The sequence below is a fragment of the Nylanderia fulva genome, unplaced genomic scaffold (assembly GCF_048542155.1).
Source record: "Nylanderia fulva isolate GAGA-0341 unplaced genomic scaffold, ASM4854215v1 Scaffold23, whole genome shotgun sequence".
In the NCBI taxonomy this organism is placed as follows: domain Eukaryota; kingdom Metazoa; phylum Arthropoda; class Insecta; order Hymenoptera; family Formicidae; genus Nylanderia; species Nylanderia fulva.
In genome coordinates, this window is record NW_028190293.1 from 2,069,866 (window position 1) to 2,097,683 (window position 27,818).

Genomic DNA, 27,818 nt, shown 5'->3' on the forward strand with positions numbered 1-27,818 from the left:
TCCACAACGTTAGTAAATTTGCGATTTCGTCGCGAGTTTGCGTTTTGTATTACATTACGTTGTAATACGGTTGTCTAACCTGCAATATATCCGTTGTTCGAAATCAAACGAACTCGGCTTGGAACTGTACGAGAAAAAAAGTTTTACGTGGTGAATTATGTGGATTATAAATACGATAATACATAGATAGATATGGAACTGTGGGAAAAGATTATTATAGAATGGGTAATTATTTCGAGTACATATTACATTACTCCATAAAAATTCATGTACAATGTATCATTTTTATTATATATGTGCTCCCCTATACATGTATAATAATATAATATTTTTACTAATCAATTCACTTTTTTATATCTTTTACTTTCATTTTTGTAGCTTTTTAAGCAATGTTTAGAACATTAAATTATAAGCATATTCCAATTTTTATGAGATCTACTTACTACTTATTGAGATCTACATTTCACGATTATTTGATTATTACCTTGATTATTTTGTCTGTTACCTATCTGCAATTTATATTGTTGATATACTCTAAAATATTTTACGATTTTATTTACAAATTTGAGGCACTTTTTAAATACAAGCTCTTTATGAATAAACATTTGAACTTTATAGATTGAATGCTTGGGAGTGCAGAGTGATGCTATAAGAAATACTACAGAACTGCAAGATGGAGTGTTTTATGCCAATTTCCTAAAATCAATGTAAGTATATAATTTATGTAATATATGTATATATATATATAAGCTATCATTTAATCTATTATGTTATAGAAAATGGAAGAAACATGAGAGCTACGATCAAAAAGATATTATTATCAAATTTTTAGAAGGTAAACATCTGCATATTATATATTTTTTGTACATTACTTAATATCTTAAATGTATGATTTTAAATTTCTATAATCTGTAAAATATAAATTGAAAAATTAGCAACAAAATATAATGTAGGTATATCTACCATTTGTAATTTTAGGAATTAATATTTTTTTATATTTTTAATTTTTGCAGATGAATATCCTAGTTTTAAAATCAACAATGATGATGGCACAGAACATATATACATTGCATCTTTATTATTGGTGCATGCATGTCGAACACTGTCTAAAAAGAATAATTCTCTGCAATACAATATGTGTGACTTGAAGCATGAAACACAAATCAGAGTTAAAACCTTTTTGGAAAGTGTCTTACCTCTTGGAAAAGATATTACTAAGGAAACTATGAGAGAAGTTATGGAGGTTGAAGATTCATCAACAATTGCAAACAATTTTAAAACACCATCCATTGAAAAAATGTCTAAATCTCCTGCCACTTGTTCTACACATAGTAAAAAAATAATAACCGACCGAATTCGAGAAATGAGAGATTTAAAATGTAGTTTAGCAGTAGAACGATTTACTAATGCAGAATTACAAGATGACATAATAATTCAACAAGAAAAAATAGAAAAGTTACAGAAAAAACTCAATGAAAAATCAGCTCAAGTAAAGATATTACAAGAAGAAAGAATGAAAGCAGCTACCCCACAGCCTTCTCGGTCAAAGGAAAATGATTCGCAACATAATTATTATAAAAGGTATATTGATGATTTGGAAAGTCAATTGAGCAAACAGCAGAATGAAATGGATAAATTGGAGACAGATAAAGATACTCTATCGAAAAAGTTATCTGGTGTGCAAAGAACATATGTACGCTATAAAGAAGATTGTACAAATTATGAACAATCCTTGGAATCTTTATCAAGTAAAATTGAATTGAAAGATAGAGAATTGGTAGATCTTAGAATTCAAAATGAAGAATTACGTGGGCGTATTAAAGAATTGGAAAATAAAAATGTTGGTACAGAACAAAGTTTTGAAGTTGAAGATTTACCACTTCCTAGCAGAATATCATTTAATACTAGTGAAGCTCTAAGTTCTGTGATTGAAATTCAACTGCAGGAAGCTAAAGAAGAATCCGCTATATTGCAAGCTCAAGTTGATACTTTAAACGGAAAACTAAATATTCTTACAAAGGATTACAAAACTGCTATGGAATCGAATAGAGATTTGCAGAAAAAGGTGGAAAAACTGGATCAAGTACAAATAGAATTAAATAATCTGCAGAAGGAATTAGAAATATCGAATACAGATATTGCAAACTTACAAGTGGAAAAAACATCTCTTGTTGCGCAAAATGAAGATTTAAGAAACTTACTTTCATGCAGGGAAGAAGAATTATCTGAAATAGAACAGTCAAATATTGCATTAAATACAAAATTGGTTAATTCAAAAACAGACATTAATAACTTGAATAAATTACTAGAACAAGAAAAAACTAATTCTTCAAATTTAAACATTACTCTAACACAAACAAAATTGCAGATAACAGAACATCTTGAACATATTCAAAAGGTTACTGATGAAAAAGACTCGTTTAAATCTTCCATTGAAAATTGCAATGAAAGTTTAAAAGATATTTTACGTTTTAACAATCAATTTGCACAAGTTGAAGCTAACAATTTAGATAATTCGACGCTTAATGATCTTATAAAGTACATTGATGTAATGTTGCATAATTGCAACACAGCACACATTTCATATAAATGTGACATAGATAAACTAAAATTGACAATAAATGAAATAAATACAAACTTAGTTAAGCAACAATCAACTATTATAACTTTAGAAGAACAAAATAAGCAAAAACTTATAGATTTAGCTAATATTGAGGAAAACAAGAAGCAACAAGATTTATTGTTAAATGACCAAAAAGAAACTATTCATAAATACTTACAGGAAATTGAAGTTTTAAAAAAAATTAAAGATGAAAAACTTGCTTTGGAATCAAATATACATGAGTTAACAAATAATTTACTCAATCGAGAATTATTATTAAATTCTCTTATGACACAATTAGAAGACCTCAAGAATGTGAAGAAAGATTTAAAATTAATAAAAGAAGAAACTCAGCAAAGCTTAACTGAATATCAGAAAAATATAGAATTAACCTTTAAAAAGTTGCAATGTGATTATCAAACAGTGTATTACAATTTTAACAACATACAAGAAGAAAAGAAGAAATTAGAATATGATCTCGATTGCAATAAGAAGGAATTATCAAATACTCAAATAATAAATGCAGAATTGCAACAAAATTTATTAGAAAGTAAAGAAACAATAAGTAATTTGGAAGAAAGAAGCAGAAATCTCTGTAACGAATTAAATGAATCTAAACAAACTATTCAAGACTTAAAAGAAATAAATCGGACATTGGAAGAACGGTATACAATGATGGAAACTGAAGCAAAAGATAATTTGGAAAGTTTGAAATCAGAAAATACTAAAATATTATGTGAATTCAAGGATGCTACTGATAAGCTCAGTTTATTACAACAAGAAATGAATGACACAATTACACAAATAGAATTGAAAAAAGCGCAGATTCACGAATTACTTTTGGAGGCCTCCTCTTTAAAAACAGAAAAAGAAGGTTTGATGCACTCACATGAAGAAATGCTTCAAGCAAAAAATAAAGAGATAGAAATGAAAGAAGAAGCATTACTGATGTCACAAGCTAAGATGGAAAAGCTAATAAATGAAAAAAATGCCACGGAAAAGAAGATGAAAGAAATAATTATTAATCTTCAAGAAATAAGATCTAGTCAGGATGCCGTTTTAGCAACTCAAGAAGCAGCTTTGAAAGAAAAATGTTTACACATAGAAGAACTTCACGAACAATTTGATAATTCTAAGAAAATATTAAACAAGGACCTCGAAGATGCAAAATCACTATTGAGCGAATACCAAATCAAATTCTTCGATTTAGAAAATCAGATTAACAATCAAAACAAGGCTACAGCAGAATTACAAGAAATGTTAAGAGAAATGGGTGTAAAACTTGAAACAAATAAGGAACACTATAAGCAAATAGATCAGAGTCAAATTGAAATTGTAAAACTGTGCCAAGAATTGGAACATCCAATTAAAAATTTGAATTCTACAATTATGAAAACATGCTCAGATTTTGATTTTCTCGATCAGGATTTATACCATGTACCACAATATGAATGCACAGATCATAAAATCGTAAATATTTCAAATATTATTAAAATGACTCTTGATGAATTACATAAATCTCAAAAAGTTATCTTGCTTTTATCTTGCACAAATGCAGAATTAAATAAAACTTTGGCAGAGCAAAAAATACTTATAGAAAACAATGTAAGAGACAAAGAAGAGATCTCTAGTTTGAAGAATAAAGTACGAGAATTGGAAATAATAGCGCAAAAACGAAATGACTATCTTAAAAATCTTATAAAAAATAAGGAATCTTTAAAAAATTCTTTGAAAAAAATGGTTGCCTCACAAAGTGACTTAGATACTGTTTTAATATCATCTATGCAAAAGTGGACTGAAATAGTGACAAAGTTTCAACATATTTTTCACATTGAGAGCTCCGTTTGCGACGAGTTCAAACAGTTACAAGCTAAAAAAGCAAGTCTCGAAAATACATTGTCGAAATACCAAGTTGCCTATTCAGAGAATACTAAATCTATATTCGATATTTTATGGAAGAAATTTTTATGGACGGAGCAACAATTACATGATACTTACTTATGTTCAATACATGAAAAGGAATGTCTCGATGCATTGACAAGTGTGGAAGAGGATCAATTTGCTGACGAGAAAACAAATATTGACATAGAGGTGGAAAAGCATAAAACATTGCAAAACGATATAATGAAGTCTGATGAAGAAATAGAATCCTTCATAGCTTTAGCCACTTTTTACGAAAATAATTTAAAATCTGGCGAAATCAAGACTCAAGTAGAAGTAGAGAAGAAACTACAAAATCAAGTTAATCAATTGACGAAAGAAAAAAAAGATCTAAAAAATAAAATGGATACTATGCGTGTAAGAAATGTAAAATTAGAAAAGAATATCGACGATCTTAGGACGGAGATGAAAAAGCTAAAATCAGCGGAGATAGCACCAATTAATTTGGAAGTTAACTTGAAAGAAATGCGATCTCTGAAGGATGAAATAGAACATTTGAAAGAACAAAATCATCAATTACGTAAAGAAAAAGATGAGTCAAACAAGCAATCTCTGAAAAATGAATTGGAACAGTTGAAACAACAAAATCAACAGTTATTTAAAGAAAAGGATGAATCAAACAAGATTGTAAAACAAGAATTTGAAAATCGAATAAAAGAAATTCATGCTACATACGAACAAAAATTGGAAGATATGAAGCAAAAAATGGTAAATAGAATACATCTATATTTGTAAATTTTTTTCACATAAATTCTAATATACTGTATAATATTACATATTTAATATTATATTATAATATTAATGTTTTTCTATTTCAGAAAATAGCTTATAATGAACAAATGACAAAGTTAAATAAAGATAAAGAGAATATCGTACGGGAAAAATTGCAGGCTCAAATGGAAGTAATGTGTCAGAAACAAAGAGAAGAAATCAATAAATATAAAGCACATGTTGGCGAATTAAGTTCGCAACTTTGGAGTCTGGGAGAAAAGTATTTGATTGAACAGAAACAGAAAGACGATGCATTGCAGCAGGTAAAAGAATTACAAACCAAGTACAAGGAAGTTGAGGCAAATCAACCAATAACTACAATTTCGCGCAAGACTTGCAAGTATGCATTCAACTTGTGTTAGAATTTTTTTAATAAAAAAAATAAATTATAACAAACACTGTCAATTAATTTAAATTTATTGCAGAATAGAAAAAGAAGAAATATCACCTGATATGCAGAAAGCAACTGTATCACAAAAAGTGATAATAACAGAAGAAACATTCAAAAGAAGAGATAGTATTAGAAGCATACAAGCAATGGGCAATGCGTTTAAAACGGAGGACGAGGAAGAAATCTTTGATAATGTTTATCTAGGTATAATTTACATATTACATATATGAATACGTTGATAAAATTTACATTTTTTCCACAATATCTAAATCAATATTTTTTTGTATTTCAGCCGATATGAAGAGAGGTAAATGTGTACCTGTTATGGATGCGGATCGCTTGTCCGTATTACAAATGAGGAATTCTCTCTGTAAACCTCATCTAAAATCATCTTATCCGGCGGAAATGCAATTCCTTCCTCCAACTTTAACTGAAGAAGAGATTAAAGTAAATTTTTTTGTAATGTGTATTGTTATGTTTTATGTATTTATTGTATCTATATTTAAAATGTTTCGTTAATATGATTGCATGTGTTCTCTCTTGTATATGTAATTTTTTTGTTCTTTATAGACGGGCTCTGCAGTGGAAGATAATTTTAACGATAGTCTTAGTCAAAGCCTTCTTCCAGAACAAAAAATAAGGAAAAAAGATAGATCTCAGGTAAGAAGTTGTCATTATATTTCCATCGTTTTCTATGAAAACCCCTTGTTCAATCCCTTGTTCAATGTTTGTGATGATTTCCATGCTCATATAGATAACATATAAAAAACCTGGCCCTCCTACTCCAAGTAAAAATGGCGGAAGATTGTCACTTCAGGTACTTCCATATATGTTATCTTTAATCTTACATATTCATATCATGCATGATTCAAAATCCATTAAAATAAAGAATTTGTTTTCTAAAACTTTATAATACTTTCATGTAAACTTTTTTATTATTGAAATTATTATTGAAAGATCTTTTAACAATCTTTTTCTTTTGCGACAGGGTAATGAATTAAAAAGCCCAAATTCACGCATATTAAGAGAGCGGAATATAGATAGGAGAATGACGACCACTCCTCACTCATTAAAGAACATATTCTCTTTAAAGCGACAAGATGAAGTAAGTACAAAGAAATATAAATAACTTTATGTATTGAGTCGTTATTAAATCTATATGTATTTTTAATAGAATGGCACACCCAAACGCAGGCTGAGTCTTTTCCGTAGATCTAGATTACCATAGGACTGATTGGAATGCTGAATTGATATGTAAAGATATATATAGTGTCATATTATGTACATATTATGTACAAAGAATGACGATAATTTCTGGTTTTATGCTTTAATTTATTGTCATTCTTTGTACATAATATGTACATGTAATTTTATAAATTCTGATTTTATGCTGTAATTTAAGTTCTACATAAAATTATAATACAGGATGAATAAAATAATTTCAACCTTCTATAATATAACATGTAATAATTGTAAATAGCATGTAACACAAATATTTTATTTTATATAAAAACATTTAAATATACCAAGCGTTATTGCAAATTATATAGGAAGTCAGATATAAATATTTTTTCCACTTAATCCTTTTATACATACTACTAAATTGTATCTGTATATTTAAAAAGATTATTACATAGTTGAAATAAAAAGAGAAAAAATTTCAAAGCAATTATTTTTTTATAGAAAAATGTAATACATATATTGCATATTATTAATCTAACATACAATGAGATAAATCCAATCTCAAAAAAAATTTTTAATTTTGCTTATATATGTTGTGTGTGTGTATGTGTCTATATATATGTATATATATATATATATATATATATATATATATATATATATATATTAATGCTAATCTATTATAATAATTTGTCAATACCTGCTCTCTGAAAGCTTTCTTGTGCCATATCTGCTTTGAATATGTATCATAATACATTTATTTAAATCAAAAAAATAAAGCTTTTATGACATTATATGCATGTTATATAAAAATGAAACATATATACTGTATTATTTATATAATGTATAATAAAAAATAAATCAATTTGACAAAAGAAGAAAATTTGCTTATATAGATAAGGTATTAATATTCACGCTGAAATCTATTTGTGTAATATATGATAAAATAAATTTAATCTCATAGAAAACCTAAATTTTGCTTATACATGTTTATAATGTGCTAATCTAATATCTTTATATAATAATGTATTAATGTTTGCTTTGATAGCTTTCCTGAAGCATCCATAGTTAAGTATGTCTATAATTTTCAAATGACATACCTGAACACATATCACAATCCAGTTGTCTAAATTAAAGTAAAGCTTTTATGGACTATGTTTTCTTACTCAGAATCAGATTCCTGCAATAAATTAATTTACATTGTTATATAATTAACATTATGTAATTTGTGACTGTTTAAATTGCTACATTGCATAAAATTACCATATATTGCCCCTCTACATATCTGCCCGAATTCCTTGAAGTTCTTCGTAATTCCCTGTGCTCTACATGCTCTTGACTTCTTCGTCTGTGCAAAATTATTTTAGTTTTACTTATTATATAATTTTATATAGTAATATATGATGGAACAAATTTACTCTTTCCAAACTTACGCTCGTGATGACTGTATTTGTAATGTTTTAAGTCTATTATCGAGCTCATGCGGAGGACTTGTCGATGTATCTTCTATGTTCGCCAAAGGAGAGGTTTGCATTTGTCCGGTGTCATTATTCTCATAGAAAGTATTGGTTCTAGGTCCACGTGTTATCACTACTTTATTAACTGGTAATCTGAAATAAAATTACCAACGCTTATTGGATTATAACTGCATTGAACAGAATCAATATTTCAGTTCATATACAATATTGATATTTCTGTGTATCTAATTTAGAAAATAACATTAAAAGAGAATAAATTACTCACTGATTCTTCCGTGGACGCTTTTTTTTGTGTTTGCTGAAATGTGAAAATGTCCATTTTGAGGTGAAAGTACAATTATTGCTATAAAAATTTATTTAGAGAAATAAAGGGACAAAAATCTCTTAAAAGATATTGTTACATAAATATATGTAACAATCAATTTGCACACAAGCTGATATTCAACTTTATCTTTATATAGATTTATCTTTTATTTAAATTGTTATTTTCTGGATGAGAATAAAATTTCGTTGTTAAAATCGATATATAATATTAAATATAGAGATGAATAATAATACATACATTTTTTGTGAAGAGTATGATGGGTATAGAGAACGGCGTGTCATGGAAAGGGAAATGTTGACTATTAATTTTAGGAAATATGAAAAAACAAATGATTAATTTTCTTATACTTTATATTATATTGATGATTAATAAAAAAGTTTGTCGCGCTTTTCTAATAATTGATCATTTTTAATTCTGATAAAATAGGATTTAGGAGCGCTGGGAATAGAAGGTCTTATTTGAAGTAATCCCACATATTTATTCACATATCTATTACCAATTTGTATTATCAATATATAAAGAGAATACAAAGTTTTAAACTTACTTGAGTTTAATCACTCATTAAAATACACACATCGTTCTCTATGCACGATCTTTTTGTTTCAAAAATATGATCCAATGATATATATATATATATAGCTATCCCTTAATAATTTCTTATTCTAATTAAAGTGATTTACTGTCATTAAAACAGGCACCAAGTATAATAAATTACATCAAAAATATTTTGTATAATTTTTGCCCCTTTCATACACATTTTTAAATGTACATTTGATATTTCTTTAAAAATATATACTCTTTGACTTTTATAATGATTGAATCACTTGTGAAAGGGATTAAAATTACTACTCATGCAAACATAGCACAGATACAATTTCTGCACTATATTTATTTGTATATATATGTATATAAATGTTTAAAAAGTGATATTTATAAATTAAGCATAAGCATGCAGCTGTACTGCAAGAAGCGAGATCGCAGATCTTTTTTTATAAGAAAAAATATAGATTATGGTATTTAGTTATACGCAGTAATGTTGTAAATTTTGATATTCAAAAACTGCAAAATTATAATATATTTTAATATATATCAAAGTAATAATTATATAAGTTTAGATATATGTTCGACTTGCTATTAGATCCTACTTAATTTTTGCATAAATTATTTGCATTTTAATTCATTATAGCAATATATTGTAAAATTACATAAGTAAATAAATTATAAATGATAAAATATTAATAAAGCATTAATGAAAAAATGGCAGTAAAATAAAAAAAATATTAGTATAAAACTACTACTACTTCTACACTTTGCAAGCAACATATACTCATAGCAATAGTAGGAGAAGAAACATTCATATGTGCAGAAACTGTATCTGCGCTTCTAATTTGATAAATAATACATATTATCTATATAGCATAGTTTAAACACATTGCAAAAGCAAGTAAAGACAAGCATTTAATTTTTATAATGCCATGATAATCGAACGCAATTAAGTATTCAGTCATTCGATTCTTTTTGTGTTATCGAGTTATATGTACCGAGCTATATGTTAACAGTTACTTGCAATTACAGTTGAATTTGTACTAATGACAAATATTTGATAGAATGGAATAATTATTTATATCATATTCTATTCGGGTACACCTAACTCACCCTGCAAACTCATGATCAGAACCTTCATCAGGTTCATCAGCATCTTCTTCTTCTGCAAAAGATATAAAAAAATAATTTAAATGATGAACGATTTTATTGACTTAAAATTAATAGATTAATGACTTAAATCTTAATAACTTTTTAATTACAATTATAAACGCAACTGCGTTTTGCTAAATTTCTAATTATTGATGTTCGTTTTTACTAGAATTCTTTCAAAATTTGAATAAAAATTTGAATTTACATCTATCAAAATAATTTTAATTTTACAAAAAAAATTAACATATACTTGCACAATATTCAAAATTACAATAAATTTATCAGTCATTTCCTTCTTTAACTTAATTCTAGAAAATAAAATTGCATCCAAACTGGCATCTATATATTAAGAGTACTTTTAAGATAATCATAGTAAGAGATTATCTCTTACCAGCCAAGTGATCCTTCTTGCGTCTCGTGTAAGCTCGTTTACTCGTGACTGGAACTTGATCAGTTTCACCATGTAATAAACTATTTCTGTACAAAAGTAAAGGCTGCCAATCTTCTCCTCTTGAAGACGGCATTCCAGCTTGTAATCGTCTATCCAGGAAATTGAGTCTGCATAATAATACCATAATAAATATAAAGATATTCTAAAGAGTGTATTGCATTCGATAATAAGTACTTACACAACACGTTTATCTTGTTTAAGAAGCTTATTCGTGAATTCTGATAGTATCTCGAGGAATGGTAAATTCGGTGGTGGACCTGTAGGATCCTGTTCGACACCGTCTGGTGGAGTAATGGCGAACAACACACCCGCACGATGCAAGGCGGTAATTGCTTCGCGATTTTTCACGGCATCCAAACCGAAGGACAAAGCAAATCGCTTCGCGAGTTCCTAAAAATAATTGAAAAATTTCACAGATTTTGATACATTTTGTCTTATTATATAGTAGGATACAATGATAATTACACACCTTGATTGCAGTGAATTCTTCACTATTTCTGTTCACTTTGCCTTTTTCAGTTACTATCTCGTTGTATAAAATATTTAAGCTTTGTTGCATTGTCAGCGCGCAATTTGTTTTATTAATGTCTCTTGCTTTACCTAATGTAGTTTTAATAATATCGCCATAGTCGTTATAATATTTGACGTAATGTTTAAATACATCGGCTGCCGCTTTCGTGGGGATCATATTATAGACAATTAACTTGCAGTAGTCAGCTAAGAAATTTCTTCGCTTATGTAGTTCCTCGATTTTAGAATGTTCATCGTGTTCGTCTACAAAAGAAATTCGTATTACATAAACTAATATTTACAAAATTTAAAGCATTTAATTCGGATATTTCGCTTACCATCCTCCTCTTCGAAGAAGACATATTCTTGTATAAATCTGTTGAGCATGTTCTGCATTGCTTGGTCAGGTTCGTACACTAATTGATGCATCAAAGGATTAGTATGATTGGTCAGCTGATTGCAGAATAATACTAATAAATCACATATCGTATTGTATGCTTCTTCCCTCAAAATCGCCTGTTCAGTATTAAATATATAAGTATTATTGTAAGAGACATTAATCTCATTCTTGAATTATTAAGAAAGTAGGATAATTACCACATCGCCATTGACGAAATGGCGCATTGAACCCATAAATGAATGCAACCGTTCCTTTAATTGCCGACATTCCTCTTCACCGTGACTGCCCGAATCTGCAGCTTCCATCGAATGATTCTGACTCCACAAAATAGCAAAGAAACATGCGCTTATACAGTATTTAATTGCCATTGATGGTAAACCTCTACAAAACAAATTGATTTATATATACAATTTAATATTATAATACATATGAATATATACAATTTTATGTAGAGTAAAACAGTGTAAGTATAAAAAAGATACTTTGAAGGATCCTCTATGTCCTTGTATAGTGAATCCCATATGTTCCATGGATTCATATTATGACAAGAATAAAATATAGAAACTTTTTTTAACGATTGGATAACGTTAAATGTTTCATCTTCATCTGGCTCCTCATCTCCTTCAATCAAATTTCTGTACTCATCGATCGCCTCTTTATATTTATTTACGATAGAGTCGATCAAAGTGGAACGAGCGACGTCACATCTACATAAAAATAAATTAAATATTTCTTCAAACAAATAGTATAAGAGAAAGTAATAATAATAATATATATATATATATATATATATATATATATATACACACATATATATACCTGGTGAAAATAGCATGACCTTCTATACACATATGTTCTAAAGTTTTAGCCGCTGTATCTAAAACTTCGCTATCATGCATTTTTTCAACAATCGCGTGGATTTTAGTTAGTAAAGAATCTAAGTTTGTCTCTTGTCTAGATTTTTTATAAATATCCAAATCAAAATATTGCGGGATAGCCAGCAAATTTGCCAATTTCTCGGGATCTGCCCTGTACTTGTCGAGTAACAGTGGTAATGTTTGAATAAAATGTTCCGTTAGCTTCTGCTTATCATCGTGAACTTGTTTAAGTTCTTTCGCCGATAAAATTTTCCGAGTGGGTCCACGACCAACGGGTGCTTCGCCCGTAGCGGCTTGCTTTATACAGCACACCATCAATTCGATAAGGGACGTTTCCTTTTGATTATCCAATGCTTCCTCGTCAGGACCAGCCTCCTCCAACAAGAGATCTGTCATACACTCCCAGTCCTTCATCATTTGATTAGTTTCGATTAGGGAATCGACCAAATAAGCTCCGTGCTCGTGCAATTCAGATTCGATAAAAAATAGAACAAGATCGCGTATAAGAGGTGTATTTGGCAATCGTTTCTTGCCGCGTCTGGTTTTAACATCCGCTACGGGTTCATCCTCCGGACGAAATAAACGCTCATTCAAAAACTCTCCGGCTGCCTGAGCAACCGCGCGATGCGACGAATACACAAGTTCATATACATGTTCACAGTCTTTATCAGTGAGAATTTCCCTGTGATGTTTTAAGATCGAGATAACCAGCTTCACAGCTTGTACCGCTACATCGTATTCCTTATCCAACGTCATTGCGACGATTCTATCTTTGAATTTGCTCGTGAACAGTTCAAGCTTTGTTTTTAATTCCTCCGAAGCGTACAACGGTTGCAATGCCTGCAGGCACTTGAGCCTAACTTCTCCAACTTTATCGTGCAAAGTCCAACCTAAAAAATTACATGTACAATATGAAAATATATATATATATATATATAATTTCTAATTAAAATATGTAAAATAAAAATTCTTTGTACCAATATATTTCAAATACGAATCATCTAAGAAATTTTGATGAAACTTTTTCATCCAGACTCCGATTTCCGCCATGCAGATCGCGCGTATTTCCGGCAAAGTATCTCTATATCTATGAACGAAAACAGACTTGAACATATATGTAAGCATATTTTTTATTTCGTCCATATTCTCTTCCAACTCCTTTCGTTTCGCCAACAAGGACTCTAATCTGTCCGCTGCCCTTTTCTCTCGTGCTTTCTGCCTTTCTGCTTCGTATTGACGCTGTGTATTGTCCAAATTTATAGATACAGTCAAAGCAACATCCACCAGAGCTGTCATTAATTTCATAGCTACAAATGAAATTGTTTTGTTAATATACATACATATTTTGTTTATAAAATATAATTTATAACTACACAGGCTTTTTGAGATTTACCTGCAAGAGTTGCAGTATGCCTAAACGCTCTCACTTGGGAATCTGAGAGTCCAGTTAGTAAAGAAATAACGTTATCCATTAAAAATTGATCATAGATGATCGAATACTGACATTGACGAACAAGAATTTGAACAAATTCACAGAAATTTGCACGAAACTTTTTCCACTGTTGTCCTGTCATTATCAAGGGATATTCACCACTTTCCTGCAAGAAAATAGAATTATGTAAACATATTGATACTTTGATTATTATATATTGATATTTTGATTGTTGAATTGATTATTAATAAGATGGTTGAAGAATTTGAGGAAGTATGCTAATATTAAATCATAACATAACATATGATTTAATAATTAACATACTTCATCAAATTCTTCAGTCATTTTGCGAATAATTGCCACATGCTCCATAGTAAGTTGCATCTCAGAAGTGATACGTCCTTTGCAACCACTTGCATTGATGAAAAATTGCATAAGCATAAGCAACGCGTTTTCTCTATTACCCTTGTATTTTTCTATCCAGTCATCAACAATGGTCTGCCAAACAATATTTAGATATTATAAAAAAATTTTTCAATATGCAAACATTCTGTTGCAATTTTGTATTAATCTTAATTAATCTTTTTACAGTGAGTGATGAACGATTGTTCCTAATAACATAGTAAAGACTAGCTTCATCTTCCAGACTATGCGAATGATGTGCCCTTTTGCCACGTCCTCGTCCCCCACCACCTCTTCCTCTGCTGCTGGTTTGTGGAGTATAATCTGTATCAATTTCTTTGTACTTGGGTTGCTGTACCACTCCTCCTATAAAATCAAATATATTACAATCTTTCATATGACTCATCAGAACATTTTTTATATAATTTTATATACAAAAATGCATATTTGTATATACCACGCATCCTGGCACGTGTGTTCCTCGTGATTCTCATGTTAGGGGTGGCAGGTGTCATAGGAGCCTCAAATTGTGCCTGATTATCAAAATTGTTCTGCTCCTGATACTGCTGTTGAGATGTGCTCGGTGAACTATAGCTCTCGGAATAGTAATGTTCCGGACTACAAATATACAATAGTATATTATAATGCTTAATTGATAAAGAAAGTGGGATTGCATTGTTTTTATAATAAAACTAGATATATACGTGGGATTGCGCATTGGCGTTTGAGACGCTTGATACGTAGGGGTGTAAGCAGCATAGTCGTTCGCGTCCCCGCCAGAATTGTCGTTCATTGGAGTCATAGGTGTCATCGGGGTCTCGTACTCTGGCGGCACCGGATCGTCCATCCGGATCCGCTTCCCGCCCCTTCTGTGCATCATCTCGGCCTTTATTCACGTTCAACGTGTCTGACAATAAAATTCACATCTGACGAGAAAAACGCGCAATAAATCCACGAAGCGGCGCAAGAAATCCCGCGTTTATCGAGATTTCTTTGCTAAGAATGTTCAGAAATTTTCACAAGCATATATACTGTTTTAATAAATCCGTCAATAGGGCAGATTCATGTGCGTAAGAATATTCCTCGCTGCTTCTGATTTCTGTCAAACTATACAAATTTATCAAACTCAAACCGCTCATATTTTGCGTTCTTCGCCAGTTAACGCCATCTTGACTTTAATGTTTGTGCCACAATCAGAAGTGCCAACGCAAGGATTTATAAAGAACGGCAAAAAGCTAGGGATATTCCGGAATTGTCCAATTGTCGAGCTCTACCGGACGATTTCATTGGCTGCTCGATAAAAAATTTCCACGTCTCATGAAAACTTGCCTTTCGATGGCGCCAGTTTTTTTACTATTGCAATTTAAATTCTCTGTCTCTCTTATTATTAGTTTCGTGTGCAATTTTTGTGTAGACGGTACAAACGGAAGATCGCTCCTGCAATTATTAATTAGTACCTAAAAACAATCGAAGGTAATTAGAATATAATGTTTCTACGTGCTAAAGAAATCAATTCTTTACACAATCGAAAATTTATTTTGTTAATTTTCAGAATCCGGTTGACTAATTGCCTGAGTTTTCTTCTTCCTTTCGAGATGCCGGATAAGTGATAAGATGGCGAGTGTGCAACTTTAAGGATGCTGTTTGAACGGTGAGTGCATTAACGATAAAATAATAAACTGCCTTCATTCATTCTTTATTATTCGTATATGTATATATATATATATATATATATATATATATATATATATATATATATATATATATATATTTCGTTGTTATAATGAGTCGTAAGATTATACAATAATCCTCTACAAGTTAGTTTTAATAACGAAATAAGAGGCGAGGATTCGAGAATCGTTACTCTATTCATAGATACAGACTTTTTCATAAAAGTAAAATTTTCTCATCTTGAAAACTTCAAATTATTAATAACATTCTCTATTTCCGTGAAATTATTTCAAATTTACAAATTTACTTCTCCGCGTTTGTTATAAATTAAATTAATATTAATAAAAAATAATTGATATATTAATATTAATTAAATTAATTGTAATATTAATATATTAATTAAATTAATATTAAATAAATTAATATTAATTAAATTAATATCAATATTAATAAAAATTAATATTAATATTGAAATTATTATTAATATTAAAAGATTTATATTTGTATATATTCTATATCTTCTTATTTGTCTTATTGAATCAAAATTGAACAAATTATTAAGAATAACAATTTTTTAAATAAATTTTTTAATAAATTTTCGAATATTTTCAATAATAAAATAATAAATATATAATCCACAATTGTATAAATGATCATAATGTGTATATTTATGTAATAATGATAATAACAATAAGCGTGGTTGAAGGATTCGAGAAATTACAGAAATGAAAAGTCGGCGTCTTCATCCTTGAGATAGAGAATGGGTGATAATTCTGAACCCATCACTGATCGGTTAATTTGCGATACGGAGTATGAAATGTACAAAGCAGAGACACACATATGTCTCTTTTTCTTTTTTTTTTTTCTCCCAATACTTATTTAATTGCCTACCATTTTTAACACTACGGTTTACGCTTTGCATTACTTTCTTGCGATTTACTTGCACGATTTTACGAAACCGTCGTCGAAACCGGCGAATCGCCGGGCGAATTAATTAAGGCGGTTGTTTTATTAAGTACTACGACAAGTTTTGGCACTTATAGATTTACGATTGCACTAATTATGAATGGTACCGGCTGCGTTCCAAGAAAAAACGCTCTTTTTCTACACTATGTATAATATATGTATACTTGATATATCAAATCTTCGCTATGTAGCGCAGCGAGAATTACAACTCTCGTATTTTTTTTTTTTTTTTACCTTGCTGCATTATGGGTTTCTTGGGGACGGCATTGCGATTAATCTATTAATTTGCTCGTGCTTAATAATGCGCGGCTAATTAAAAGGCAGGCATTGTTTCCCGCTTTATTGCGATATTATATTGTATTCGAGGAATTATTGTTGTGTCGAGAATCTCGCTACATATAAAATTTTCGCTGTACCATTTGCAAATACAATTGCAATATATTATAAAAACCTGAAAGTCCTTTTTATCGCTGTATTGCAAGTAAAATAATCAATATTAAATATGTCTCCAATGTATAAAATGTATAATAGCGTGTATAAAATGGCAGTGTTTTAGTTTGGAAAAATTTTTATTATTCGTGAGAAAATTTTTTTTTCTTACTTGTGGATCACGTTTAACTATTACATATGAGATATTGCTTTGACAAATCGCTTTAGCTCCAGTAAAGCGATGCAAAACTATCAAAACGCGTATCCCTTCAATTAATGTATATATATCTTGAAATTTGAAAAGAATTTAAAAAAATCTAAAATATGCTCGAATTTTCACAATGATCTTACATTATTTTTGCAATCTTTGAATAAAATACATAGATGAGTAGTAATATCCGTTTTATATACTTTATCAATTAAAAAATCTACGTTTTTTTAAATCATAGTGCTTATAGATTATAGCACATTATTAAGTACAGAACACGAAGATCAGACAAGATGCGTTTCATGTATCTTTTTGTATATGTATTATTTAATTATACAAATTACATGTGATAATTTAATTTAAAATATTCAATATTTATAAAATTCAGTAATTTAATATATCCAATAGTGGACATACAATTTATTTAGAGATAATTAAGACAAACAAAATTAAAAACTTGATCGCATTTTGGCCTGATCTTTCTTATAACAATATTTTAATAACAGTTTTGATAATATACATGGATTGGCACAGCGATTGTTCGAAAACACGATTGCTCGTTAAAAAAACAAAAGAGAGAGGTACATACAAGTGACAGATTACTGGTAACTGTACGCGTGTTCCGTGTATAACATTTTTTACGAGCGCAAAATCTGTATAGCCCTTTTATTAAAAGAAAAGTAACTCCCTATCTTGATGTAACAAGGCGCGTTAACAACGTTTATTCTTCAATGTTGTTCACCTCGAGGCACGTTGTTTTTCATGGATGCAATAGTCGGATGCAAAGATTAAAAATTCCTTGTCTTCATTTGTGACATTAATAATCAACGAGGATAAAATTTCAAACGAGACCGAAATCCGTGTGAACAGTGACGTCGCAATTATTAGGCTTATCGGCGGCTGCCATGTTCACCTCCACCAGAGTATCCACGCTGTTGATCGGGCAACCTTTGAGGATTTTCTGTGCCGCCAGGCTAGTAAACTGAACCTGCATGTCACTAAGACTGGGATAAGAGTGTAGATCCGAGCCTCGGCTCACAGTTTTCTCCAGATTAGGCTCGGAACCCTGCGGAGCCCGTTGCTGCTTTGCCGTTTCCAGATTTTCGATATAGACATCGTTGAAAGAGCCACCGAAACCGTCGTACGATTTCGTAGGCGACGGCGGATTCGAAGCGATGTTGTTCTTCGAGCCGGGACGCAGCAGATTGCGATAGCTCAGCGCGTCCTTCGATAACGACAGGCTGAGTTTGCGCGAATTATTCATTGCGTCGTTAGTGTTCTTCGTGGTGGACAAGGCAGCAGCCTCGTGCACCAAGGCGTTCTTGTCGACGTTGTTGGTAGAGCCATCGATCAGATGAGCCTGACTATTGTTCAGGCGATTCGTCAATTTCAACTTGTTAGGCACTTCCTCCTCGATCTTCGGTTTATTCTCTTTGTCAGATTCCGATAGTAGAAGACTGGTTTTGAGTTCCTTGGATGCATAGAGCGACGACGGACGCTCGGCCTTGACCGTGCATTTGTTCAACTTCTCGTCATCTAGCTTCGATTTGAAGAGCTTCTCCTCGTCCACCCGAGTCTTGTAGGCCTTCTCGGCTACCAGCTCTCTCTCCTGCTTTTCCTTGCAATCGATTACTTCCTTCTCAGCAATCTTCGTCTTTACCGTGCCATTCTCGAAGGTGATCACGGACCTCATCGGCGAGTTGTTTTGTTGAACGTAGATCTTCGTGCCAGGCGAGCCGGAAATGGTCGTCGTACTAGTTGTGTTAGAAGCTAGCGTCACGCTATTCTGTATCGTCCGTTGCTCCTGCGACGATGGGCTCAGATTAGTAGACACCTGAAGAGTTATCGAGTTCTGTGCCTCTTGGAGAGGAGTCAGCGAACCTTGCTGAACAACTTTGAGCGGTGATGATTTTGTCGACAATGTGGCCGTTTTCAATGGCGAACAAGTCAGCTTCGTGCTAGACACTGACTTGCCACTAGAGTGAGATGAGTGACCCGACGAAGTTTTTTGTAATACCTTGAAACAATAAATCTTTCGTTACACACAGATAAAACAAACTTCAAAAATTAAAATTACAAAGATTAATCATCTAACTTTTACCTGGAAAGAATAAAATTTTATATAATATTAAAATTTCCATTACGTTTCTTAAACAAGTAATACAGAAAAAAATTTATATATATATATATATATATATATATATGTATATATAAAATATAATAATTTATATATATGTATATATAAAATATAATAATTTATATATATATATATATATATATATATATATATATATATATATATATTCAAAGAAATTATATACGCGAAAATATATCGTTTTATATAAATATTTATAACAAAATATTAATTTATGTCTACCTTATGTTGTGGAGAGCCATTAGCCGATTTACTGCCGCCGTTGCTAAAGTCGTGACTCGGTCTTCTAGAGTTGGATTGCCTGGTGTTGGGCCTGCCCAACGTGGTTGTTTTAGCCGGACTCGCGTTCATCGTTCTAACAGAACCCGAGCTGCCGCCACTTCTGCTAGGCGATGAGTTGGTCGAATTTTTATCGTTCTGCGCCTGATTACGTGCTTGATAGGTCTCCTGATTAGTTGTGCTAGGCGGTAAAACGGATGCTCTGGACGTGCATCTGCTCAGACTGGAACACTTGGATCTCGGTAGAGTAGAACACGGTGACCGATGCCTTCGAGAGCTTCTTGGCGTCGAGTTGGCCAACAAGCTCGAGGAGTCACCGCTGGCTTGACGTCGATGTCGCCTCGGCAAAGTGGCTGATCGCATCGAGCTTGAATCGTCCCATACTTGAAAACTGGCTTGCGACTGGTCGAGACCTTCCATCATCTGAAGGCAGATTTATTCGATCGATCTCATTTCTTCAAAATTCTATTCGCTTCTAATTTTATTTCAATTAAACTATTTATTATCTTCAATATTATCAAATTTGCAAGTTCGTTGTTATAAATAGCTTAGAATGTGTATTGTCGCCTCAAGATTTTTTATTAACTGTCTGGAGGGAACCGGTTAATTAGCCTCGCGGCGTTAGAGAAGTACTACAGTAAGAAGTTTTATTTCACTAGTTCTTGTCGAGGTATATACTTGTATGCGACTTACCGAAGGACTGGCGGCCCTTGTCTGCGTGGCAACGCTGTGCAAATGCACAACACGCGGATTAAACCACTCGGTGGGGGGATACTGAGCACTGAAAGTGCCCATTAACGGTGTGCCCTTCCTTCGTGTACTCCGCCGAAAGAGCCTGGAGAGCAGGCCTATTTTCTCTGAAAAAATCCCAGAAAAGCCTTGAGAAAGGGATTTGGATTTGTTGCGCTTCGTTAGAAGATAATGAGGATCAAGGAAGGGCTTGCCAGCTACAGGGTGACTAAAAAGCTTTGATTTCTGTTATTATACGATCTATGTACATGAAATACCTGTTTGTAATTATTTCACTATGTGAAAATAATTATTAGTCGCAAAGAAATTTAATAAAAAGTCGTACAAGGCATAATGTGCAACGAATAAGTCTTTCTTGCGAATCGATTTAAATTTAATTACATATATACAAAGCAACATTCTGTCTTTGAGAAAAGGCAATTTTATACACGATTTAGAAAGTATTTTTAAATCGATTCACTTATAATTTAAAGCGGTCACCCGTCACCACGCAATCCCTTCCTCGATCAGACTTACTGGTTGGACTGTGAGGTGCGCTGTCCGTGCTGGCGTATTCCGCGCTGGAAGATGTATCGCTCCTTTCGGGTCTTCGCGGCAGGGACCGCGAACTTCCGCTTCTGTGCAAACGTCTGGCCGAGCCCCAGAGCCGTAACGAGTGTCGCCTCTCGAGACGGCCGGGCATCGACCGGCACCTGGCGAACAGGACCTTGTCGTTTGGATTTCCTGAAGTAGAGATCATCCAAATTATTTCTAACGAATGTAAAAAAAAAACATTACATTATATATATCATACATGGAGAGAATTTTCTCTCAGACTTTACCCTGAAAATCATGATAATCGTGGTTTGATAATCGTATTTTATAAGAGTTTCTCTGATTAAATATTTATCACAATAATAAAGATTCATATGTATATACATATTAATATGTACATTTTACTATAAAAATTTTATTCGTATGAAATTCTTCCATTACCACATATTATTCCACCACGATTTTGAGGATAAATTCTAAGAGAAAATGATCTCTATGTAATATTGTTATATAATATAAGAGAACTCTAAATTGATGAGTAATGTTCAATTCGAGAAGAATGAATTATATTTTTTTGGTTGTCTTCGCCTTCCGGGCGTCATAATATTTAAATAAAATCTGAATATTCGTGAAAATACGTCGGAAAAACATTGCGTTAAATGGAGATCCACACCTTCGCGAAATATATCAGAACGGCGAGGCGACGCGTCGCTTCGGCTGAAAGGGATAATATAAAGAGATATGCTGCACAACTACGTTCTCAAAAAAGAAAAAGAGGGGTGGGGGAGGGGAGAAAAAGAAAAAAACAAAAAAGTGGAATACCCTCATTCCTGAGAGTTTCATCTTGGTACATAGCCACGGGCGATACGCCGACGTACCAGCCGACGACGAGTGGGTTACCAGCGTGAGAATCAGCCGAGAAACGAGTAAGAGAAAAGTAGGAAGATTATATACGTGTGGTCCTCTGCCTTCCCTTCCTCTCCCCCGCATGATGTCGACAGCGTATGTAACGGTAGACAATGTCGTGACCAATAGCTAATATATCGGTTGCGTTAAACGCTTTCCAGGCATCGTCAGTTTCTCTATCTCGTTACCTCTCTCTCTCTCTCTTTCTCTCCCTATCTTAAACGTGTGCCGTGCCGAGATGTTGGTGGCTCTATTCTCCACGTACAGACACTTGACGCACATAAAAAAGGCCGCAAGAAATTCCGCATACGCTGCTTTAATATAAATAACTCGACATATCGCGAGAGACGCAAACACTTTTTATCAAAGATAATAAAAAAAACCCGCATAAATAGCTCGTTGGATTCGCATCGCGCTAATATCAGAGTTTCAATTGTATCGCGATTTTTTTATGTATGCAATCAGAGATCAGCTCGGGATCGATCGCAACATTTCTTCGATACAGATTGTTGAGGACAGAGAGATCGAGAATAAGAAACGTGGATATGTATGCGAGATGACGAACGCGATTGTCTCTCTTTTTTTTCTCTCTCTCTCTCTCTCTCTCTCTCTCTCTCTCTCCCAGGATTTCCGCGAACATGGCCAAAAAAGCGAAATTAAGATAGCACGCCGATCTTTCGTAAGCGGTCGCGAGAGGAATTGACGATCTTCCGGCGGCAGGGCCTGCGTGGCTACCAAGGACGACAACAACATAAACGCTCTCCCGACCCGTCCGTCGAGTCGCGACGAGAAAAAGGCCTCGGAGAGTGAGCAGCTAGTGGACTGCTCTCCTCCTGGACACAATCGGAACGTTTCCCGAACACACGTGCCGAACGAGTTTGCCCGGACCGAGCGACCGGTCTGCCGGTGCGAGCAAATTCCTCGTCGCGAGTATACGAGGCCTCCGACTTCCTGTGCATCCTTGCACCATGAGAGAGAGAGAGAGAGAGACACGGCGAAAGCGATCTTTTCTTTAGACTTCGGTCCCGGCCGCACACGCATTTATTTGTCCACCTTTTACGCACGTCATCGCGAAAATTACACAAGATATTATAAGTGTGCAGGCAAATATATATGTCTGTACATTTTATGCTGGTCTGCGAAATATCTATGATTTTTATATAGCAATAATTTCTGTAACAAGAATTTCTCCATCGCATTACATTCAATATTTTTCTGAATTTTGATCGTAATGCACGTTCATGTTATAAACCGTAAAAATATGTTATCGAAGCGTTTACTTCGTTTAAGACAACTTTATAAGTTACAATTAATTATCACGGTTGTTATCGCGAGATAGGGTGATTCAAATGGGAAACTTTCCCTCGAATAAGTATCGCGCACCGCGGGAGACAACAGAAGATACGCGACACTTTAAAGACGCAGAGAACTCCACGACTACTACTGAATGAAGACGAAAGCAACGTTAATCGCGTCCTCACCCGACACTCTCTTTTACATACATGCTATACAACCGGTATATTTTCACGGCATTAACTCCTTGTATGACAACTTCCACATAAGAGGACACACGTTATAATATATATCTATGATCCTTATGATTAATAGCTGTCCCTTTTAGCAATTTAACTTCGCGCGATTTTATATTCTGTAGCTAAAATAAATGGCAAAAAAATGTTACTTAAGTAATTTTCTTCAAGAATCTTCGCCGCGTTTCGGCTCGGATTATACACGAACCATTAGCGAATTTTTGAACTTTGTCTCTCGAGAGAACGAGATTCGCGAGATGATGTCAGGCTCAGAAAATAATGAACGTGAGAGTCGTTTTACCTCCGCAAATAACGTCCGCCAAGTTTGTCTGTACGGCCTGATGCGTAACATCGCCGTCTCGCAGAGTGAGCATCTCGCCGTGTACGAGTGCCACCGCTTCGTCGTTGCTCATCAGCATGCTACCCTGACCTCTGGACCCGTTCACGTCCCTGGAACACCGCCTGGAGCTACCGGAGTCGCGTCTAAGCCTCTTGGTCTCCGGCGTTACGACGAAGTAGCCCTGGGACGTGTGATAGATCTTTCGTTCTTGCATGAGCTTGGCTAACGCATCGTAAACGAGCTCTCGGCTGGGCCTTTGCATGGCCGGGAAGGCGTTTCTAAGGGCTGATCTGAGGGTATCCAAGGTCGCCGCCTGCCTCTGGGAAGTCAACTCCAGAATGGCCCAGCACAGAGCCTCCGGCAACGGCGTGAACTGACCTTGAGAAACTGGAGCCACCAGACAGTCCTCTATATCACCTGCAAAATAATAGATGTACAAAATTAACATTCGATATAGCCGAAGTCGCGTTATTTTTTCTAGAAATTAATTAAACGGCAAATTATCATCGCCCGTGTCTTACATAATTTACTTTATGCCTCAATATAAATTTTGCGCCATTATGGTCCCACGTACATCATATATTTTACGACCGTCCGTCATATATTAGCTCCCTCGGAGATAAAATAAACGATGCGACGACGACGTAATTTTATATTTTCCATTTATTTAGATAACCATCGCGATAAATTCCTATTTGTCTTATCATATAATCGCGTAATTTTATTTTCAAAGCTGGAACGTAATAGTTACTTAAATCCAATGACATTGCATTCATGTTGAAATTTTTTCTCGACCTCTCGCATTTTCATATACGTGCACCGATTTCAAAACACATTTCTTTAAGAAATACACACGGCGATAAAAAAAGTCATTTAAATTTTATTATGCTGCACTCGTGATCACATAGATCACGGATTTCATGGTGTGTATGAAGCTAGCATATTATTTAAAGGAAGATCATAAATAATTGAGAGTTTTGGCTTTATTTCAATAGTTCTCGAGTGGATATATCTATCATTAATTCTATAGCTTACATATTTATATTGTGTATATTATAATACGAAATAATAAGATTATTCTAATATATGTATATGTATTTTATTTGTTACAGGTACCATTGCGATACACAGGGCGATTTGTGTCGTGTCGGGAGTGCCGTGTAAAATTGCGCGCGTCGGGAGTGCCGTATAAAGTGTCGGGAGGATCATAATTATTCGTGTTTTCGCGAGTGTTGTGCGAGTGCTACGGCTACAATAGACCAAGAGAGGAGGAGGAGGCCCGGTGAGGCATCGGGCAACAGCGGGGCAACTGTAAGGTATGCAAAATAAAAATTTAAAAAAATATATATGTATGTATATATACACATGTATGTATATAATTTGAATATTTTGTTTTCAGATCGATATGCTGTGTACTCCGCTCCACAACTGTGATATTGCACGTATCGGTGAGTGAGAAATTGTTTATAACATTTTTGTAGCGATAATAGGGATATATGAAGCGTCTCATTACGTGGAAACTCATAATTAAGAGTTCCGGTTTTTTTAAGTTCTTAATAGTTTGTTTAAACAAATAATTCTGTCCATTAAATTAAAGAAAATGCCTAAGAACAAATTGATATACCAATTTCATGCAGTACATCACTTTATCCTATACATATAATAACACTTTCTTTATCAATAATTATTCAAATTTATACAAAAGTTCTAAGAAGAGTTCTGCCTTCTAAAAATAAAAAATATTAATGAGAACTAAATAAACATCAGCAAATCTCTTACTTGAACATATCGAAATAAAACGCCGCTCAATTTTCGACAATTCTGCTTATTACGAAATACCTAATTCTGATACAAATCTGAGCATGTGAAAATAAAGTTAGAATTCTCAACTATTTATGATCTTCCACGAAATGATATGTTAACTTCACACACACACACACACGATTTCAAATGCGGAAGAAAAATATTCCAATTTACGAGCTAACTCGGATTCCTACCGCGAATGAAGTCAAAGAACAAACGCGATCGGTGAATATGAAAAAGACAGTGAATTTATTAGCCCTGGGGAGACCGTGGCTTGGATATAGAAGAATCGAAATCCTTATTCTTCCAGTCACGTTTTACGGTAACCTGGCGACACCGCGACTGCGTGCTTTTCTACATCTGGTTCACGCCCACAAAAAGAATATGGATTATTCTAAACCCGAGTAAGACCCCGAAATTCTCCGCGAGGCCCGTACTTCGTTTGACGTGCGACGAATTTCTAATGTCCCTTTCGATGTCGATACCGAGAAAGTCAATGGATGTCAACGATGCGAAACGCGTGACATTCCTCTATATCGCGATAATGTTATAAGAATATATAATAATATATTAATATATTAATGAGACATTTTTAAGTCTAATAAGAGTATATTCTATATACATATATCAAAATAGCATTGTATTTAGAAAATGATTTGCTTCATTAACAACTTATAATCAAGGTTCTCAAAAACAGAAAAATTTAGGAAATTTAAAGTACGGGAAAATCGATTATTGTATATCGATATCGATATAAAGCATATAAGAAGATATTTCTAAATATTTTAATGAACGTATAGTCGCGCGAAATACCCATCAAGGCTCAACAATACATTCGCGAAGCCACTTGTTACGCCGATCGCGTATAATTAAAGGTTTCAGCCGACAGAGGAACTCTATTTAAAGTTCGTGCAATCGCGGGCCCGCCTTCTCCGCGGGTGCAACTCTGCAATTTCCCTGCACGTCTGTCAACGGTTGCCTTTGTTGTTCGCGAACAGGACAAGGGAAAGAGCAGGTCTCCAATTACGCGTGTAACTAACGTGTAGAAAACGCCCGTTTCGCGAGCTCCCGTTAAACAATTGCCGTAAATAGGCCGAATATATAAACCCACCTTTTCTCCTAGTCCTCCTCCGTTCTTATTCTTTCGACTTTACGCCGACAGACCGAGATGTCTCGCTGTCCGTTTCTACGTCTATCTTGACGCTTGATACGCGTTCCATGAAAGCCGGGTCATACGCAAAAGGCACATAGTCTCGACAATGTGCCTTTACTTTCGACTTGAACATTATTCTCACGCTCAATGCTCATTGAAAATGAGCTGAAGGTGCCTATTTAGACTTCGATAACTTATATCACGAAATTATTCTCACGCTCGACGTTCATCCGTCTTCAGTTTAGTTAATTGAATGTAAAATATCCTCCTTCATTCACAAGATACATTCGTTTCTACATGATCTTATCTCTTTTATTAATCGCAGATTAGCTGAATTTTCATGTTAGCTGTTTCAATCTCGTATATTATCGTCCTGTCTATTTATATCTCTCTCTTTGAACACACATATATCAGTTGCCAATTAGATCTGCGCCGCGACTTTGAATAGACGGTATCTAAATGCTGGAAGCAGTCATATAGTTTGATTTCATTCGCGCGCGAGATTTTATTTCCTGCAAACGAGCGCGGCACTATATAACAATAGGGAAAAAAGTGTACCGGGCACAATTTTCAAGGAGCTTTGTCGACGACGGACGGAAAGACGGACGTCGGAGCGAGGCCAGCGGGATCATGGAAC

At 33.4% G+C, this 27,818-nt stretch overlaps 3 protein-coding genes and 1 long non-coding RNA gene across 8 annotated transcripts in view; 2 read left to right on the forward strand and 2 right to left on the reverse strand.

Annotated features, from left to right (window-relative positions):
* The first annotated feature begins 57 nt into the window (after positions 1 to 57).
* mud (mushroom body defect) lies at positions 58 to 7,250 on the forward strand. 2 transcript variants are annotated; one of them, XM_029304223.2, is made up of 11 exons: positions 58 to 225; positions 619 to 707; positions 777 to 835; positions 1,014 to 5,251; positions 5,362 to 5,654; positions 5,740 to 5,909; positions 5,998 to 6,152; positions 6,276 to 6,365; positions 6,460 to 6,522; positions 6,694 to 6,810; positions 6,880 to 7,250. In XM_029304223.2, exons 1-11 carry the CDS (start codon positions 193 to 195, stop codon positions 6,931 to 6,933), a joined length of 5,361 nt encoding a protein of 1,786 aa, XP_029160056.2. In that variant the 5' UTR covers positions 58 to 192; the 3' UTR covers positions 6,934 to 7,250. The 2 variants fall into 2 exon arrangements, with proteins under 2 accessions (XP_029160056.2, XP_029160063.2); XM_029304230.2 differs by lacking the exon at positions 6,460 to 6,522 and having other exon boundaries at positions 59 to 225.
* SA1 (stromal antigen) lies at positions 6,622 to 15,639 on the reverse strand. Its single transcript, XM_029304141.2, has 19 exons — positions 15,491 to 15,639; positions 15,163 to 15,365; positions 14,916 to 15,076; positions 14,646 to 14,824; positions 14,381 to 14,554; positions 14,018 to 14,222; positions 13,602 to 13,931; positions 12,566 to 13,514; positions 12,229 to 12,453; positions 11,944 to 12,127; positions 11,685 to 11,862; positions 11,306 to 11,610; positions 11,015 to 11,226; positions 10,777 to 10,943; positions 10,347 to 10,398; positions 8,631 to 8,663; positions 8,321 to 8,497; positions 8,151 to 8,235; positions 6,622 to 8,067 (listed from the first exon to the last, which is right to left on the reverse strand). Exons 2-19 carry the CDS (start codon positions 15,336 to 15,338, stop codon positions 8,050 to 8,052), a joined length of 3,810 nt encoding a protein of 1,269 aa, XP_029159974.1. The 5' UTR covers positions 15,339 to 15,365; positions 15,491 to 15,639; the 3' UTR covers positions 6,622 to 8,049.
* Positions 15,640 to 15,866: 227 nt separating this feature from the next.
* Positions 15,867 to 27,818, forward strand: part of LOC114932039 (uncharacterized) — an 87,832-nt gene continuing 75,880 nt past the window's right edge. For both annotated transcript variants that reach the window (XR_014924748.1, XR_014924749.1), the window contains exons 1-4: positions 15,867 to 15,931; positions 16,011 to 16,109; positions 25,338 to 25,541; positions 25,625 to 25,673. This is a non-coding gene — a long non-coding RNA (uncharacterized LOC114932039). The remainder of the gene's footprint in view (positions 15,932 to 16,010; positions 16,110 to 25,337; positions 25,542 to 25,624; positions 25,674 to 27,818) is intronic.
* Positions 16,771 to 27,818, reverse strand: part of knockout (Stork-head domain-containing protein knockout) — a 78,625-nt gene continuing 67,577 nt past the window's right edge. For 2 of the 3 annotated variants that reach the window (XM_085483104.1, XM_085483105.1), the window contains exons 4-8: positions 24,187 to 24,642; positions 21,433 to 21,639; positions 20,860 to 21,044; positions 20,110 to 20,589; positions 16,771 to 19,749 (exon numbers count right to left, since the gene is read on the reverse strand). In XM_085483104.1, coding sequence (XP_085339230.1) covers positions 18,574 to 19,749; positions 20,110 to 20,589; positions 20,860 to 21,044; positions 21,433 to 21,639; positions 24,187 to 24,642 — 2,504 coding nt within the window. In that variant the 3' untranslated portion in view covers positions 16,771 to 18,573. The remainder of the gene's footprint in view (positions 19,750 to 20,109; positions 20,590 to 20,859; positions 21,045 to 21,432; positions 21,640 to 24,186; positions 24,643 to 27,818) is intronic. The other variant, XM_085483106.1, reaches the window with a different exon arrangement.